At 38.3% G+C, this 12,566-nt stretch overlaps 1 protein-coding gene across 2 annotated transcripts in view; it reads right to left on the reverse strand.

Annotated features, from left to right (window-relative positions):
- Positions 1-12,566, reverse strand: part of CEP85L (centrosomal protein 85 like) — a 142,765-nt gene that overhangs the window by 12,943 nt on the left and 117,256 nt on the right. For both annotated transcript variants that reach the window (XM_042880487.1, XM_042880477.1), the window contains exons 5-10: positions 10,275-10,392; positions 8,309-8,485; positions 3,957-4,109; positions 3,526-3,680; positions 1,787-1,904; positions 1,398-1,448 (exon numbers count right to left, since the gene is read on the reverse strand). In XM_042880487.1, the coding sequence (XP_042736421.1) occupies positions 1,398-1,448; positions 1,787-1,904; positions 3,526-3,680; positions 3,957-4,109; positions 8,309-8,485; positions 10,275-10,392 (772 nt within the window). The remainder of the gene's footprint in view (positions 1-1,397; positions 1,449-1,786; positions 1,905-3,525; positions 3,681-3,956; positions 4,110-8,308; positions 8,486-10,274; positions 10,393-12,566) is intronic.

Genomic DNA, 12,566 nt, shown 5'->3' on the forward strand with positions numbered 1-12,566 from the left:
TAACGTGCGTATTTCAACAAAACAATCTAAACTGAATTATGGAGAGGGATGGAGAATTTGAGAAGGTTATGGAGTTCAGTTTGTGACCTTGTTTCTTGAATAATGAAAGTACATCTGCCTGCGCCATAATTTTCACATACAGCAGGCTGCTCTGTGCAAACATAACCATTTGATAGATTTTGTTGTCCTCAAACCAAGGAGAGCTTAGATGCCTGATTCTGCTTCTCAGCTAACAGACATACTTTATGTTGCAACTCCATACTGCTTTTTTCCAGATATATTTAATATATTGTAGTTCACTTAATCAAAAATGTTGTTGTCAACAGACACCAAACCTGCTGTTTACTTGCACAACTTTACTTTCAGCAGATACAAATAAGAAAACTCTGCTCCAGTGTGCGAAGTGAAAGTAAGAAAGCACATTTTCCTATCAAGTGCTATGCAAGCAGTTTTGTATCTCTTTGTTACTTGGATTCTATCTCCATAGTGAATTCCCTTCCACTTCAGAAGGAGAAGGCATTCAGCTACCATTCTGTTCTTCTCCCAAACCTAAAGCACACTGAGCCCAAGTAGAGATACGCTCTTCACCCTCAGGGGTCAAGCCTGTAACTTAATTTTTGCTGCAGAATATGGGAAGAAGAAATCTGGAGACAAATACCAATCTGGAAGATCACAGAAACTAGAATTTATTGAATTTGGCTTCAATATTTAACGACAACAGATGTTTACTTATTGTTTTTAATGTTCAGCTTCTTCTAGAGCTAGTCGTACTTTCTTCCTTATATCCTGTATAATGTTTCCTTTTCTCCATAACAAACACTGGTCACCAAGCACCTTTCAAGGATCAAGAACTTGATGTGTTAATCCGATCCACAGAGCAGCAACTGACTTCTAGTAACCTCTAATGTCTTGAAAAATCCTTCTCTATCCTGGGTGTCCAAGATCCACCAAGAGAACACTTAAGTGAGCAATATGTCAGAAGAGAAATCCATTTTAACTCTGTGAAATTGCATGGTATAAAAAGGCACTCATTTTGCTAGGGATCTCAGCAGTGAAGCTCAATGTCACTTTTTGTACTTCGGATTATCATTTGAGTCCCAACATTTGATGAGATGCTTCACAAAATGCAGTTCTCAAACTTGAAATACATAGTTCTGATATGACATCTACTAGACCAGCTGAATAAAAATGCTATATAGCAACAGCTTACCACTTTATAAGTATCTGAAGAGTGTTAAACCCTACAAACTTCTGTAACAAATACATTATAAAGAGAACATGGGCTGACCACAGTCTGTAAGATTAAATTCTAGTATTTCTGTCTTTACATCCTATTTGGATGTCATCTTTATGAAGTAAACATGAGCACAGTGAATAGAATAAACTCTCTTTCTTACCTGGATATCTAAAATCAGTCCCTCTATCTGTTTTTGTTGATTGTCTATGACCTAGAATATAAAATTGAGTAATTTAATAGGCTTGAAACTCTAAAGCCTGTGGCTTTTTTTTTTTTTCTTTAAATCAACTTAGAGGTGTGCAGCCACAGATTTTACATGATATCTTTGAAAAACCAAATTACAAAGACAGAGTTTAACTCTCGTACAACTGGAAATAAATACAAATAATTCCACTGAACAGAAGCAGATATTGAAGAAAAAACTGATTTAGCAATAAATGTGTAATTTGTTACAGAGATAATTGTTCCTAAAGTAAAAAACAAAATAACAAAAAAAAAGCAAATACAGGATTCAAGGTCAAAAATACCACAAATAGTTTGCAGACTAACCTTACTGGCTTTCTCGTTCTTTTCTTTGAGACATTCATTCTCATTCTGAAGCTGCTTTGTGTCCAACATAGGAAGGCGAATACCATCTTCCAGGCACTTTTCTACTTTCTGCTGCAAGCTGCCATTCAATATAAAAAAAAATAAATTGACTGTACTGAGAAAATGCAGAAAAGCTTTATGTTCTGGCAAAAAAAGAGGAAGTTTCACCATTTTCCAAACAGAACTGCAAAATCGTAACACTAGCAGAATCCAGCCTAATGAATGAGCAAACCAACAGTGGATAAATGATACAGAAATCCTAAATGACTGAAGTACCTGTGGTACTGACTACAGTCAACTTATGTAAAAATGATTTTATGGACCAGACACGGTATATCTCCAGAAGGGCACAGATCCAGCAGTATGGCATAAGGAGAAGGCAGATAAAACCAAGGAAAACTTTGTGTAAGTTCACAGCTGCTCTGTGCCGCTGACCAGCACTGGTCAGAGCAGTCTTTGAGCTTCTCCAAGTTACAGGAGCCTTAAAAATCCAACTTTGTCACAGGAACATGTGTGACCCAAAGCAGAATCCAGAATCTGAGGCAGCACTGAGTACTGGCAGCCCACCTTGTACACCCTCTTTATCTGGCTTGCCAGGGAGTCATGAAGCCATTTCTGCCAGCTGCTTCCACACCAAGGCATAACATTCAGGCCTTCCGCAGCTAAAATCAAGCTCCCAGAATCATACAGCTTTTGCCTGCTCACCTTCACTCAGAAAGAACACAGATTTTATTAGTATTAATCTTGCTGCCTAATTTAGAAACGAAGGGTCACTTCAGCTATTTGTAGGCTTTCAGAAAAGACAAAATGATCCCCCTCTAGATTATGAGGGCACAAAGAAAAAAGGCCTTTGGTTGGTAAGATGGAAACAATGTGTCAACAATTTGGCTGGCAAAACATCCTCACTAGCTTGCCTTTCATCATGGAAACACTTTCAGACTGCTATGGCATGCATGTTTACGTAAGGGTGGGACGCTGAACTGCAGTGACATCCACATAAAATATTGAAAGTGATTCTCCCTACCTTTTTTATTTGTTTGTTTGTTATTAACCAAAATGTTGTATCTCTGCTGATCTAAAATGTACCACTGTATCTCCAAGTTTCATCTGGAATCTTCACAGGGCAACCCGTCCTACTGTAGTTGGCTTTGCTGCTTTTTTCAAACACAGTTCCACAAGTTCAATGATAGCAGACAAGCAACAGCTACATTTCTCTGTAAGTATCCCTCAAATTCAGTGAAAAGATAAGAGACAGCTACAGTTTATTTAGATCTTTGACCCTTAACTGATAAACCCTTCAGTTAATATCCACAGGAGCTTTTCTGCAGTTTGTGACAAGATTAGTTACAAAGAAGGAATGCTGACAGTTTCTATACAGTGCTCCTTTGCTGAACATGTTTACTCTATCCTCTGCCTGGCAGTAGCCTGTGATGCCACTGTGGTGGTGTCCTACATCTTCAGAAATGGCAGCAAGGAATTTCTAAACAGACTTCTCTGTGGTATTCATTGCAACTTGATACAAACCAACTCTTGTTGGATTTTCTACTGCACTACACAGTCATTCTGCAGAGTAATAAACTTATGCCACAAAGTCCTTAATATTGCAATAGAGTGTAAGTGGAAAACAAAACAAAACATTATATATTGATATTAGTTGGTAAAGCACATCTCCAGGGCTCAGTTTAGGCAGCTGTTCATACCTCTGCACTGTCGTAACCAGCTCTTTTTCTTTTTTCTTCTGACACACCAGTTGCATTTCTCTCTCTCTACATTGAGATCGAGCCTCTCCAAGTTTCTTCTCCAACTCAGTCATAGTTTCTTGAAGTTGCTTGTTCTTCTCCTCTAGAATTTGCAGCTAACACAGGTTACATTAGTCAGACACAAGGCCATATTAGAAGAGCTCACAGCAGGCCACAGCTTGGCACTTATTCTATGTATAGTGTTAGCCCCATCACAGTTATGTAAGTATGACAATACCTTATAGCTACTAGTTTTAGTCTCCTAAAACGCTGAAACACTTCTCTTCCTCAACAGATAGGGGGAAATGTATTGGAAAACAGTAAAACATTTGACAACAGATATTACAGAGCTTATGTTTGCTTTTAAAAAGTAAAACCAACTCCTTTCTTACCCGTTTAGTCTGACCTTCTATATCATCCAGTGTTGGTAGGTCAGCCAGGTATTTTTCTAAGGTTTCAATCCGTCTCTGCTTTTCTTTGTTTTGCTCTGACTCTTTCTGGCATTTCTTTTTCAGGCTGTTAATATAGCGGTCTCTAGTTTTAAGCTAGAAAATAAGAACAAATGTTTTAAGATTACAGTGGAAAACAAACCTGCTTTGGGACTAGAGGCTCTTCGGGAATTATATTCTCAACTGCAAAAAAGCATTAATTACTGAAAGAAAAAAATAAAAATAAAAATCCCAGCAGCTCAAACTTCCAGACCCTCCAACCACAGCTGTTCCACCTATGCCTAAAAAGCAAACTGTACAATTTAAAAGATAAAATAGATGTATTTTTTTCACAAATGAGCACGTTCATATTAAAATTAAAATAGCTAAGTTGGAAGCGACATACAAAGATCAAGTTAAACTGCCTGAACACTTCAAGACAAACCAAAAGTTAAAGCACATTATATTGAGAGCACTGTCCAAATGTCTCCTGAACACTGACAGGCACAGGACATCAACCACTTTGGTAGGAAGTATGATGCAGTGCAAAAAATGATGAGGAGATATTTTAGTCCCTTCCCTTCTTCTGACCTAGGAAAATGACTTGAAACACCGAGATCTAAGAACTTAACCCAAGAAGAACTGCAGCCAATAACTGGTCTGTGAAGCCATCTGTCAATTACATCAGGTGACATCAGAACAGAACAGCTGCTTTCTTAAAGCACCTTGTACTAAGCTTGCTTATACTGCTGGTACTTTCTGGGGAAAAAAAAAAAAAAGAGAGAGAAAGGAAGCAAAAAAGCAACAGTATTTTCCAGTCAGAGTCCAATTTAATGGAAAACAGTATCATTATTACTCAAAACTGTGTAGTAACTCAAAGACAACAAGCACTTAACATGAACAGTAAATGCAAAATGTACTTTTATTTGGTACTAAGGACATCCACCTCAATGAGAAATGAGTGTGACAATGTCAGAGCTCAGAGTTGTGGGCAACAGAAAAGTTTAAATTGATAGTATCTAGAAAGGTTTTTCTAGAAAGAGCCTTCTAAAATAGACCAGAAAACTGAGGATTGCAAAACAGGCTAAGTCCTTTTTTTTTTTTTTTTTCTTTTTTTTCTTTTTTTTCCCCCCATTATGACCTCAAAACCGAGCAAAGCTTTCCAAATAATTTAAAATCCCTCAGATTAGACAAAAATCAAACTACACTGCACACTCAAGCGAGGCACAGTTGCAATTCAGCCATCACTTTCTGCCACAGCATGCCCTGTAGAAACACATACTCTCCCCACAATCCAAGTCCCAGGACAGCAACTAAAATACAAGTAAGACAAATTGCCAGGAGCATGCGACTGTCCAATATGCAAATCCCTTTTCTTTGTTTCTCACACACCAATAAGGATGAGAAGTTGAACAGTCTGAATACTGCAGTACTTCTGACAAAGATTACATGATTTCTGAATCTTTGTGTTTTCCTGCATATGTACACTAAGAAATTTTCTCACCTACAACCTCTACCTTTCTCATAGCTACAGTGTTTGCCTTCGGATTCCTTCTGTCCTCTTTACATTCTCAGCATCAGCCCAACAGCTCTTTTTCTACCTTCTCCTGAGATGAAAAAAACATTTTATCTTTACCCCCTCCACTCACTCCTGCCATTCTACTGAGAAGACAAGAAAGCTTTGTTGGTTTGGTGTTTTGTTTTTTGTTTTACTATTATTATTTCATCCCTCATGCATGCATATATGACTTAGTTAGGACAGGCTCTCACTACCTGGCAATTAAATACTAAAGCATGCCATAGAAACCAAAGGGCTGACCATTAGTACCAACTACCAGAGGTGTCTTGGAGTCTTCACAACTAATCCCAGAAGAGGGAGAAGGAGGAAATAGCAGGGTGCATGTACCTGAACTCAATGTTTTTCGGTTCAGCAGCACAGCGTACAGATGAAATGCTTCAAAACTATAGCGAGAGCTGCAAAATCTACAGATGCCACAAGGCACACTTGTGCTTGGCAGAAAAAAAAGGAAGAAGCTAAGCACTTGTGATAAGAACACTTGTGAAGAGTGATGTAGTATCTACCTTAACAGACTCCTTCATCTTGGAAGCCACAAGCTGCCAAGGTATCTGGCCAGCCACAAAAGAGAAGCCTTTTCAGGCTACTGAAATTTCAGCGCCCACTGAAGCACTTCCAGTTACCTCAATTACACACTGAGCACATGTGGAGCCTGAAGAAAACAAACCTCCTCTTCAGGTACCAGTATTATTTGCAAGGCAGTAAAAACACTGCCTTGCTTGGTATGTCAGCATGTGGAAGAGAGGTATGAAGCCAGTAATGAGAAAATGGCACCTTGTCCCTCTGCAGGCCCTGCTGTTTCTCAAAAGGAAAGCATCCAGTGTATCCACTACATTAGAAGGGATACAGCACTTCAGACCAAGAAGTCTTGTAGCTCAGTGCGTAATTCCCAACAGGGCCGATATGCAGATATCTACCAGTAAGGAAAGAACATGGATAACACATTTTTCCAGTCTCCAGTTGCTTTTGACGATTTTTCTCCTGAGGCAGTTATGTTTTCTACATCCTTCCGTTGGATATTTGCCTTGTTGCCCTCCTCTGAACCTCTTCCAGTTCCACTACATCCTGTTTTTGTGATGAGGGAGACTCTTCTAGACCTTTCATCACTGACAATTGATGGACAAGGAAATGGCAGAGTTCCTTATGTTTTTTTCCCTCCCATCTGCACTGGAACAATCACAGCCTGTCTCTTACTGTCAAAAACATATAATCTGCACACTGTATTTGTTTTGTATTTGTTGTATGTTTAAAATGTCAACATAAGAAAAAATATTTGCAACAGTAGGTAGCTAGAGAATTAGATACATATAGCACGTGTCCTTTTAAACATGCACTTACAAAGCTTATCTTATAGCTAATTTGCTTCAGGCTTCTACCATTTCCCCAGTCGCTGGCCGAGTCTGACTTAGGATTGAAAAGCCTCTTCAAAAACATAAGCATTCCCTCAAAAATAACCCTAGAACAGCTACCAGCCATAATCCTTTTGTTCAGTACATAAATTCTATTTTTTTGTCCCTTAATGTCTGGTACCACCAAGCAGGGACACCGAGATTTCTGGGCTTTGGGGTTCTCTGTGCAGGCACAGTTGAAGAACTGCAGAGAGGGCTGTCCCCAGGCTTGGCACCCAGCCTACTGCAGGATCACTACACATTGTCTTCCTCCCTCTGCAGTCTTCCCTCAAACAGGAGGGCATTCAATGTATTACTACAACACATGCCCCTTTCCTGTCCTTTTTCTTGTTGAGAGCCTTTTGTTCAGCACACAGAATGGGTGGGTGTTGTGAGGTGGATCAGATCTGTACAGTGAATCAGGTTCTTGGTAACCAACTATCCAGCTGACACAGACTTTGGGGCACAGCTGCTCAGAACTGCCACCATTCACAGCAGCAGTTTCTACACAGGAACACAGGCACCAAAAACACTAAAAGAAACAAGACAAAGCAGAAGAATTCAGTTTCTGCTCTTCCTGAATGTTACTGTCAATGAAAGGCATACAACAGGATTTATCTGTTCCTTCACTGTACCACATTGCTCCTGCCCCTTGAATCTGCATGAATATAAATCTAAGTACACCAGTAAGGTTTACTGATTAAAGAGAAGGTAACTGCCAACATCACACTGAACATTACAAATCACTGATCAATGGCACATTCCAGCCTGCAATAATGACAGGCTGTCGAGACATTCAGAACCACCTTAGGTACTGCTTTGGTTTCCAAAGAAACTTCTTATCAAGAGAGTTCCAAGAACACAGTTAGCTAAGCCTCCTTCTTGTCTCAGATTGAAGGCTGCTTCATGCTTCCTAAGGAAGTTGCAAGAGAATTGCTTTTTGTTGAGTAGACACCTTCAGCACATCTCAGAGTGTGAGGCCTGCATCTATGCATCATGTTAAAAAGGAGCTTTCATTTCCATGCTTCTCCTGTGTTTTTAGGAAATACTTCAGTTGTTGTAATAAACATACAAGTTAAATGAATTCTTAGGCTTAGAGCTGAGCAGACTTTCTTCAAAATAAGTTTAACTCATATATGGTTAAAATTGCCATTACCAGATCTGAAATATGCAGAATGATTGACATTTCTTCACTACAAGTTCAGATTTATCCACTTTCAATGCCTACTATCACAAAGTTTATCTTCATTTGAAAACAGCTCTGTAGTCTCCACACAAAGTTGCTTCCTAACAAGTACAATATATGCCATATTAACAAGGTCAAAAGTAAATTTGGAACATGAGACACTTACTTTTTCTTCCATCTTCTTTTTCTCCTCACTAGATTTGTTTGAAATCTGCTTTAGAAATTCACTGAGTTGTAACTCCTTATTTTCAGCCACTGCAATCTTTCTCTCAAGCTCCTCAAGGTGGGGTGCTGATCTTTCTGAAACGTGAGGTTGCAGTGATGCACTCTCATACTGTGGTTGCTTTCAAAAAGAAAGAGAACAATCATATAAATGAACACACACATACCACTGCATACTTTAACAGCACAGCAGAAAATAGTCTTGCTGTTTTGTTTTTTTTTTCCCCTCACTTTCAGGAAGGGTGGAGTTTGATTTTCAAGCATTAAAATGTGTGGGAACGGTATGTATCTCAGGAATCTTCTGCAGAGAAAAAAAGAAATGAAAAAATGGAAGCCAGACACTTACATTCACAACACATGAAAATTAACATTGTGTGACATTTCCCCCTCAGATAAACCGAAGAGGTACAACTTCTCTTCCAAAACAAACAAAAACCTCCTTAAAATTCAAAGGGAATGCGTTTTCAAAAAAAAAAAAAAAGTCCACTACACTACCCTATTAGCTCTTACAGAGAAAAAACAGTGTAATATATTCACAGACATTTTATAAAGTAAGATATGCTCCAACCTCACAGGCTCTGTTAAAGTAGAACATTAGACAGCAGTGGAACGTCAGAGCTATCACAACTGAGATGAGGGATGCAGGGACAGTCTGAGATAATTGCTACAACCAGATGGCAGGCTTCCTGCCTTCTGTCGTGTCCACCAAAACCCTCCTCCCTCTCTATCTCATGCAGTTCAACATTGTTCTCCCACTTCCACTGCCCACGGAGAGAAAGCACAAAATGGAAATCAACTGCCCGTGGGATGAAAAAGGAGATGCATCCCATTAGGCTTTCAGTTTCATATTCTTTTAATAATATAAACTGGAACCTTTAAAGAAATTATACAGAGAGCTTTTAAAATAACATTCCTTGTGCAAAGCATTATAAGAGATTAAAATCTCCATTAGAGCAGATTTTCACTTGCAAGTTAATCTTATGAAAAGCAAACAAATCAAGCAGAAATCCTAAGACCTATTATAAATTGCTTGTATATTTTAAAGCATGAAAGATGAAAGCATCTGCTGCTTTATTTGAAGTGTATTTGCTATACTAAGGTTACATACATTCACATTTCAGTTTCCATGATTTTTTTTTTCTTTCATATTCTTAACCTAGACAGAGTTTTAGGGTATTTTATTAAGAAACTTCTGAAAGCACTGAAATTCACATTCAGAGATCATTTCTATCCACCTTCATACTGAATTTCTACCTCAACTTTCCTCCCATCTTACACAAAACACACACCTTACACAAAGCTGTGCTATTCCAAGAACATAATTAACATCAGGCTGAAGTATATTAGCTGAGATCCTGGTGCAGCCTGTGACAAAAATGATCAAGTAATAAAAGAGGATGGCAAAGCTATTTCTCTGCATTTCTGCCTTTAACATTTTCCTCCAGCACAACCATTTCGACACGTGGAGGTGTTGGGATGGATTGTATTGATACTATCTCTGTAATTACTGCTTTGGGTAGCACCTCCTTGTCCAACTCCACAAATCTTTCATCAGTGTTTTCAAATATTTGATCTTCCAATATCTCCTTATATAGCTGTGTTACACACTTGCTGTTAAAAACCATCATTTTTGCACAGTGCTGCAATATGAATGAGGATTCTTACCCCACTTTCCTCAGATTTCAAAATAAGCATGTACACAGTATTAATACAACTTAAATTTCCACAAATCTGAAGTAAATAACATTTTCAGGATTTTCCACTCTGTGCAATTCACAGTTATCCAAAGACACAACCTTTAATAACTATAAAAACTCAGCATTTTATCCTACAGTGAACTGTGAACATCATTTCAAGTGGCAGTTACTGCGTAATTGAAAGATTCTCTAAAACAAAAATATCCATCCTACCTGCAAATTAGTCATGTATGGTTCTTCGCAGTTCACAAGATGGCTCAGTCTTGCATGTTGAGCTCGTAATTCATTCTCTCTGATTTTCTGATGTAAATTGTTAATCTGCTGCTTTTGCCTGTAATAAATACATTTTATTTGAAGATAAATGGAATTGAACAGAGATCATAATAAAAAAATGACTTTGAGACTAGTACTGGAGAATACTACAGCGATGTATGCAACTTAGTTTCTCTCTTCCACATTGTCAAGTGAAACAGTAACAAACAGACAACAGAACCAGATTAAGTATTTCATAATCCTGGATCTACTTTAGCTGTGGGTTGTCTTTTTTTTTTTTTTTTTTTTTTTTTTTTTCCTCCACTGCAGCTGGACTGCAACAAGCTTAGTTCAACACCAGAACTGGAATCTCATCAGGAGTTCTTAAACTAGAGCTTCCATGCATCCTTCACCTAAGCATCCCCCAACTGGCCTGCACTCAACTGGGAATCATAAATTAATCTTTCAGAAATATGTACTTGAATACCAGTTTTGTAGGGGCTGCGGAGCAGCTTCTGTTGTAATTTTTTCTTACACCCAGAAATGTAAAAGTAGCAAGAATTACACAGAAATTAGAACGCAAACAAACGAAATTCACACCTTTAGTTTACTTGACTGTGCTCTGGCTCCTCTCTCTTTCTGAGGGCTGACTTTTGACATAGCTTAAAGAGATTTACAAAGCAAGGAGCAGAAAAATTAGACAGATGTCATTACAAAAGTTAGTCTGCAGGGCTTTCCTGTGATGTCTGTCTTTCCATGCTGCTCCAGGCCTTTTAAGTTAGTTGCTTCATATACGTTTCCCACCACTACAGTAAAATCCTGCACTACATACTAAAGAATTAAACCTCTTACACCAATCATTTGGCTAGTGTACAACAGAAATAGCACCACTCTTCCATCACTGTTTAATTATATCATACACTGTATTACTGTATTTAAATTATTACTTTGTTTGAATTAATGTGACTAGATAGCAAACACAAGAGACGTCTCAACCCCAGCCCAAGTTACACGAGAGACACAGACTGCCAGCTCCACTGTTCTCTCTGGGAAGAGCTGGGTACCTCATGAAGTGACTGGAGTGGAGTCATCAGTACCTACCAGAAACACACAGAGCAACTTGCTCGATCAATCTACAAACAGCTTTCATTCGTGCCCAGCAAAGCTGTGGAGTTTGCCTCTCTGGAGATCTTCAGAAGCTGGCTGGACATGACCCTGTGAAGCAGCTCTGGTTGTCCCTACTTGAACACTGTTTGGACCAGATGGACTCAGAGGTCCTTTCTGACCTCAGCTCTTCTTTGATTCTATGTATTTTCCATGTACTCCTTTAATTCTACTTCCTTCTTTTCTTTTCTTTTTTTTTTTTTTTTTAATATTAGGAGAGCATCAAAGATAGGATACATGTATAAAGCTTTGCTCAAAACTTATCTTCTTAACATTTCTCTATTTCTTCAGCTATAAAGAATTACAATGAGTGGGAACTCAGTACAAACAAGTTGCAATTCTGTAGTGCCTCAAGATGATTCAATTCTGTAGTGCCTTAAGATGACAATTCATAAATAAGAGCAACCGAATGCATTTAGATGACTCCACAGCAAGTCCTAAAATATATAAATAGGTAAATCTGAGGCTTCCCTTTTCAGTTTTACTATTCATAGAAAAAAAGCCCACATAAATGGACTATGTAACGCTGAACAACTTTGTATTCAGACTCAGCTCCTTTGGTTAGTGTCTTTCTGTATGAGGGCATGTCAATCAAAAAGCTTCAAACTTATTTTGGAAGAAGCGAATTTGAAGATCAAGAAAAAGAGTATGCCTGTAACTTGTAACGGGCCACATACAAGCTCAAGTGCTAGTGTAACCGTGTGAGAAAATATAATGTGGTCACAGAGACTGGGATCATTTATTATGATTTGTCTTAATCCATGAACAGAAGTCGTTTTTCATTTTTTATTACCTTATTACTTACCAGATATAGCTATTACAACATCCCTGCCCCATTTGTTTTAACATTATTCATCCATTTGCCACTCATCCCTTGAAGACACTATGCAATTTTCTCCTTCTGACTGATTACATCTTAGCAGTGCCTCACTTTATGGGCAGGAATTCAATAGCTCGAGACAAATGCTACAGCCCAGAGTAAGCATTTTTAAATATTTTTGAACCTCCAACTACAGTACCATATTTCATAATCTTTTCCCTACCCTAACAAATCCCTGTAGGAAAAAAGGTAGAACAAATTAATCCATG

The sequence above is a fragment of the Lagopus leucura genome, unplaced genomic scaffold, assembly GCF_019238085.1.
Source record: "Lagopus leucura isolate 7727_CA_CO unplaced genomic scaffold, USGS_WTPT01 Super-Scaffold_73, whole genome shotgun sequence".
Classification (NCBI taxonomy): domain Eukaryota; kingdom Metazoa; phylum Chordata; class Aves; order Galliformes; family Phasianidae; genus Lagopus; species Lagopus leucura.